A 6,225-nucleotide genomic window follows, 5' to 3' on the forward strand; every position below is an offset into this window, starting at 1 on the left:
TACCCATGAGTTTCGAACCAATAACATCATACAAATAATACTTTAGCAATCCTCCCATGCTGAATAATACTTTAGCAATCCTCCCATGCTGAACCTAGTAAACTATATTATATCGACCTTACACATTAATTTGAATTTAATTTGAAATCTTTTATCTTGTATGTCATAATATTATTATTATATATATATATATATATATATATATATATATATTCAGCCAATTCATTTTGGGTAAAAATATCACTCAGCCAATTCAGTTTGGTCAAAATATGACACATCTTTTTAATATATATCTTCTATCTATATAGAAACAATTTATTAAATTCAATTCTGAAGATTTCTTTTTGAAAATATTAATCTATCTATATAGAAACAATTTATTAAATTCAATTCTGAAGATTTCTTTTTGAAAATATTAATCCTTCCCATGCTCATTTTATCAACAAATCTCTGCCACTTAGACTCTTAGCGATTTCCTTTTAAAAATATTAACCCTTTACTATGCTCATACCTTGCACCTTCAGAAACAATCCCTAATATATTAATGTGTGTATTATAAAATGCAATGTCCACTACAACTATGAATACTTCCACAGCTGTGACTTATAGCTAGCCATGGCTTTGAATATGAACTCTGAAGTTTTCCACCAACCATTCATGTCTAGAGCGGTTTGAGAAATGGAGAAATGGCCCAGAAAAGGCAGAAATGGTCCAATTTTTAGACTCCTCGGATAAACAAAACGTCCATTAGCCCATTGTTGAGTAGCAAGTTGAGGGTTTAAAATGGTTGGCCTATGCAATCATGTGCTACCTTCTGGAAATTAGGTTACAACATATGGCCTATTCAAACACGAGAAACAGTTAAAAAAAACAGGTGCAAATACTTTGGCATCTTCACAACACAAAAGTTTTGACATGGTATAAAGGCACTTCAATCACGATATCAACATTGGCCTAAGGACACTTCAATCACATCAACATTTGTTTTGATCAGATTTCAGATATAAAAATGATTAGACTGGTATGGTATATTGCATCGAAATATTCATAGGCTACTAAAATTAAGCATATACACATGAAAATTAAAATGCATGGTATTTTCCAAGTTGGCTCATATTGAAAGACCACATAGTAAGACAATGTCTTCTAGGTCAGACTGTTGTTATCAAACACCATGTACATGGAGCACCATACTTTCGTTACTTCAGAGTGAGCAGTTACTCGGTCAATCAGAGTTAGCATAGCTACTTTTCTGGTATATGTCAGTCAGTGATATTTACCCATCCGCTTTTCTTGAAAATGCCTCCAATCCATTATTCTATATAACTGAATGTCAAGCTTCTTTATACAGAGGAGTCAGTCCGAAGTAAAATATGATGAAGGAGATTTAGTGAGGCTAATATATTCTTGTTACGTCGATAACTTTCAAAATTGGGCTGCATGACATCCAGCAGAACCCCGCAAATCTGTTAGAGAGAATGACTTCAGAGAAAGTGACCTCGGTGACACATCAACATTCTGGAGTTTTCCTCGAGGAGGTAATGGAGGCAAGGGAGGTAGCCGCAAGTCCTGTTCACAATCTCTAATATTATTCTCAGAGTTACTCATAGAAATAGCAAGAGCCAGAGTGCTTTTGCTAGAATGCATTGGTTTCTTGGATATTCCTGCAATGTTGTTTCGAGGAGGGCAGAAACGGTTCCGATCCCAATTGGGTCCACAGGCTAACAAATTCCTTCGCTTCTTATTGTAAGGATTCTCTGGTTTGGCAAGATCCTTGACTGAAACTGCATCTGACAAATTTGTGAAGGACTTTGATTTTCCGGAGATGAAATTTGATATGCTCCTTCTGCATGACAATAAAAAGCGATCTGCTCTGTTAAAGCTTACCATAATCATCCACTGAACTTATTACATATTAACTTGACATGCAATAATGTAATGATTTGGTTTTTTTTTTTTCAATGAAACAAAGCACCCCACTCTGGGCAAGGGTAAGATATTTTTTTAGGTCTCAAGGCCATTCAACGACAAGGCTCTGGGAGGATAACAATCATTCATTCCCAACCGCACAAGACAAACCCAATTGACAGGTGCAACAAGTTTGCTTATTAAAAAGTCAGGGAACATAAGCTCTGCAGAATCCTTGGAGTCAACTTGGGGTACTCGTAGTAGAAGAGTTACAAAGAATCCTGTTTCTATGTGCATCACACATCACTAATTTGTAATGGACCTTACAATTAAGATCATGCAGTCTGTGTCAGCCAACAGCACAAGTTCCTGCATTATATTAGATTTGGGCATCGATGGACTTTGCCAACCAAATAAATAAGATCTAACTGCCAAAACAATTAAGGTTCAAAGCAACACTACATTCGTTTTTCCTTCTGAACAAAAACCCTACACTGTTCTTTGTCAATTGAAATGAGTAGTCATACTCCACCAGGCTCCAGCTAAGAAGGAAAGTTACCACACAGCGTTCGTCATTGTCGTTTATTTTGGGAGGCCGGCCAAAATGGCCCGTACTCTTAGCATGCCAAGGGGGTCAATTAGGGCATAACATCATATTTCTGGTCTCATTCTCACACAAGCACACAAAAATTGACCACAAAATTAAGATCTAGCAATCTATCAAAGCAAACATCCAATTCCATAACACATTACATCCTTCAAATAAAAAATTTGTAACTGTTCAAAGTACACCAAATCTGTTGATCTCTTTCATGTCATTAAAAAAAAATACAAATTCTCACATGATACGAATTTCCTACATACTGATAATAAGACTTGTGCTCTCTGAGCCATAGAAAGCAAAATTTCCATACATAATTACACTAATTTCCTTTCATCTGCAATTGTTCAATGGTCAAAACTGTTTCCACTGTCTCAAAAACCTGTTTTTCATGATTACAATTTTTCACGTGAAGCAGAAAAGTCTTCTTGTCCTAATTTTGACGAAGTACATTATATCTGTTAACTTCTATATGAGCTTCCCATACAACCAGTAATGGTAAGAGCTTGCACTCTTCTGAGATACAAAGGCCTTTTACCAACCAGCAATACATTTGCCTCTTTTCATATACAATGTTTAATGTTAACTTCTATATGGGCTTCCCATACAACCAGTAATGGTAAGAGCTTGCACTCTTCTAAGATACAAAGGCCTTTTACCAACCAACAATATATTTGCCTCTTTTCATATACAATGTTTAATGGACAGTTGATTATGACTCTTAGAAACCACTACTTCACTAAAAGTATTGTTTCATCTTGATCAGGAAAGTTTCCAGAATGTGAGAAACCACAACATGATCAATACATATTTTCTGATCTGAGGCAATTTATTACAGGCACTATACTAGAACAGTTAGAGGAGAAAAAGGAAATGTAAGTTCAACAAAACGAACTGTTACATTTAAATTTTAGAGAAACAAATTGCATTCTATAGCCCAAGTGCAGGTGGGGTTGGGGGCGAGTGTTGAAATTTATCATCCTACCTGGCACATCAAGAAATGACAGTGAATAAGGTACAATGAACTTTGTTTCTAATACACAAGTATTTATGTATGCACTAAATTTTAGTAAATATATTATTGTGCCCGGAGGTGCATCCTATAGTTCAGTATGAAGCAGATTTTTCACCAATGAGCAAATATAATGCTGACAGTCCTGTCGACTTTTAACATATAATATAAAACACAATATCAAAATATATATCAACTAGCTTAGATTCATCTTAACCCCAGATTTATGGTAATCTAAGATTCATCTTAATCCCAGATTTATCAAAGATTTATCGAAGGTAATCTAAGGCTAGGGGAGCAAATCATTGAAGAACAAACCTTTTCTAAAGTTTTTCATTGTTAAAAAAATTTATATCTTGAAAAATTTTATCATAAATCCAGAGTTAAGATAAATCTTATATATATTCATTCCACTTCAAATAATATATGAAGTCCTCAATAAAATTTTGCATAGTTTATGACAACCAAAAAAAAATGTAAAAACCTGCATGCAAACAACACCCAATGTCAAGGATGGTGGGACTAATCCATCTAACTCAAAGTAGGTGTCCATGTAACGGTAAATTGAAACTCCATGGTGTATTCGGTGTGTTGAATTTACACAATTCATTAGGTACATTGAATATGAACACTAGCATGGATCTATCTAAACCAGAGTCAAACATGCACTTTAAGATTGCGAAGATCGAAGATGTATATACTAGAATCATGAAAACGGACGGCATGTTAACCTTGAAGCGCATATCAGAAAGGGGTTTATATGGATTTGTGCTCTCATTCATAGAAGCCTCAGAAGAAAACCCAATTAGTTCTTGCAGAAATTTATATTCTTTCTACTGCAATTAACAAACTGTTAATTTTACACAACAAGGAGATTAAGATCTTCCACTATGTGAACATAAGGGCAACTTCTCCGAGGTAAACACTGACAGTTGATATTGGAAATGTCTTTGCACAGAAATGTTAGGTGGTGGTTCGGTCGATGCGTCAGTTCTTCGAGTGTGCGCGCTCATGCCCTGCTGTGTGCAGTTCATTGAATGTGAACACTACCACAAATCCACCTAGACCCAGGTTTGATGTGCACCTCAATGTTGCCAAAGTAGACAATGTATATCTCGAATTCACAGAAATAGCCTGCCGATGCACGAAATATTAAGCTTGAGGATGCAGATCTCAAGTTCACACAAACAAGGGATGTATCAGATATTTGAACTCAACCTTGGTAGGGCCATATTAAAACAAGATTTAGACCGGACTCTGAAAATTCTGGTTTAGATGGGTCTGTTCTCTTCTTCGTCTTTTCCTTTTCCTTTTTGGAAATTCTGGTTTAGATGGGTCTGTTCTATTTTTATTAGAAATTCTGATTTAGATGGACTTGATCCAGTTTAAACTCTGCCATTGCCATGAACAATGGGCACTCAACCCCCAATTATGTAAAACATATAAAAATAAAAGTTCCTGCAACCAAACTTACTTGATAGGCAATGAATCCTCCATTGAGCTTAGAGTATCAAGAGGCCCCTTGAATGAGCTCTGGACCTCCATATCCCCTGAGCCTTCCTCGTTACAACTGGTCAATGTAGAAGGATTTCCACTGCTGCTGTTGCTAATTTCCCCTATTGACGACGATGAGGAAGAAGACGCAGAGTCCCCATCGTTTCCATTCAATGCACTTTCATTATCAGGACAAAATTGTCCATCTGGGCTCCCCTCAAAACGCTTGGATAATCCCTTGGATTCATTTACATAAATTGAAAAATTGATCATGGGCTTCTGGTTAACACCCATGGGCATATTGGGTATCATTTCCAGTACAGAAAACAGACAGCAGAGGGCACATAATTGCACAGAAACACACCATATGGATATATATCAGTGCTCAGAGTGCTGTGGACGGATTCATTGAAATCAGGGGTCGTGCTGAGGCTGTGAATCTGCCTTGCACATTACCCACAACGTTTATCTGCTGGCCCAACAACCCTCCGGCCGACCAAGAAGAATTTCCCCGTAGGTTTGCGGCCGGGAAACCTCGGTCTCCGTTCATCATTATCTAATTTGCCGCGTGTACTCCTTATCCACAACCGTATTTGTAATGGATATATGTTTTTGTTTTCGTAGGTAATGACCGTATTCCCTCGAGCTCCACCCCTGTGGAAACTAAAGAGTCGAAAATGATAAAGATCAGGAAGAGTGGGGATTGGAAATTGACGTCACGGGGCGATTTATTCTTCAGATATGGTTAAATTTCTTTTTAAACCTGGTAACATTTTTTTTTAAACCTTCGAAAAAATTAGATAATACAGTTGTTAAAATTTTTGAATTTGAGTTGTTTTGATCATAAATCATATTAATTGGTTCGAAACGTGTCGACAAATGATTTATATTGTGATTTGCATTGAAAATTTTCTCTTAAACTTGATATGGATCACAGAAGCCTCAATCCAACATTTTAAATAGTAATTTAATTTTGATGAATTTTTAGTTGTGAAATATTAGTTAAATTTGACAGTTGTTTGGTTTTGAAATTTCAATATTGTAGAATGAAATTTTAGATAATAAACATCATTGGATATGGGTGTAATTGATTTTTATATTTTATATGCATAAATACAAATTTTATAATATATGATAGTGTTTTTTTATAACTTTTAGTGGATGAATTTTATAAATGAAAATGAGATTTATGTTGAATGGTAAAACTTTT

The 6,225-nt window shown here is 35.6% G+C and overlaps 1 protein-coding gene across 1 annotated transcript; it reads right to left on the reverse strand.

Annotated features, from left to right (window-relative positions):
* Window positions 1–1,078: 1,078 nt before the first annotated feature.
* Window positions 1,079–5,578, reverse strand: LOC149255994 (protein OXIDATIVE STRESS 3 LIKE 2-like). Its single transcript, XM_089460623.1, has 2 exons — window positions 4,996–5,578; window positions 1,079–1,846 (listed from the first exon to the last, which is right to left on the reverse strand). Exons 1-2 carry the CDS (start codon window positions 5,325–5,327, stop codon window positions 1,426–1,428), a joined length of 753 nt encoding a protein of 250 aa, XP_089316749.1. The 5' UTR covers window positions 5,328–5,578; the 3' UTR covers window positions 1,079–1,425.
* Window positions 5,579–6,225: the final 647 nt, after the last annotated feature.

The sequence above is a fragment of the Pinus tabuliformis genome, chromosome 7 (assembly GCF_031772625.1).
Source record: "Pinus tabuliformis cultivar Carrire ecotype Pingquan chromosome 7, CPIR1, whole genome shotgun sequence".
NCBI lineage: Eukaryota > Viridiplantae > Streptophyta > Pinopsida > Pinales > Pinaceae > Pinus > Pinus tabuliformis.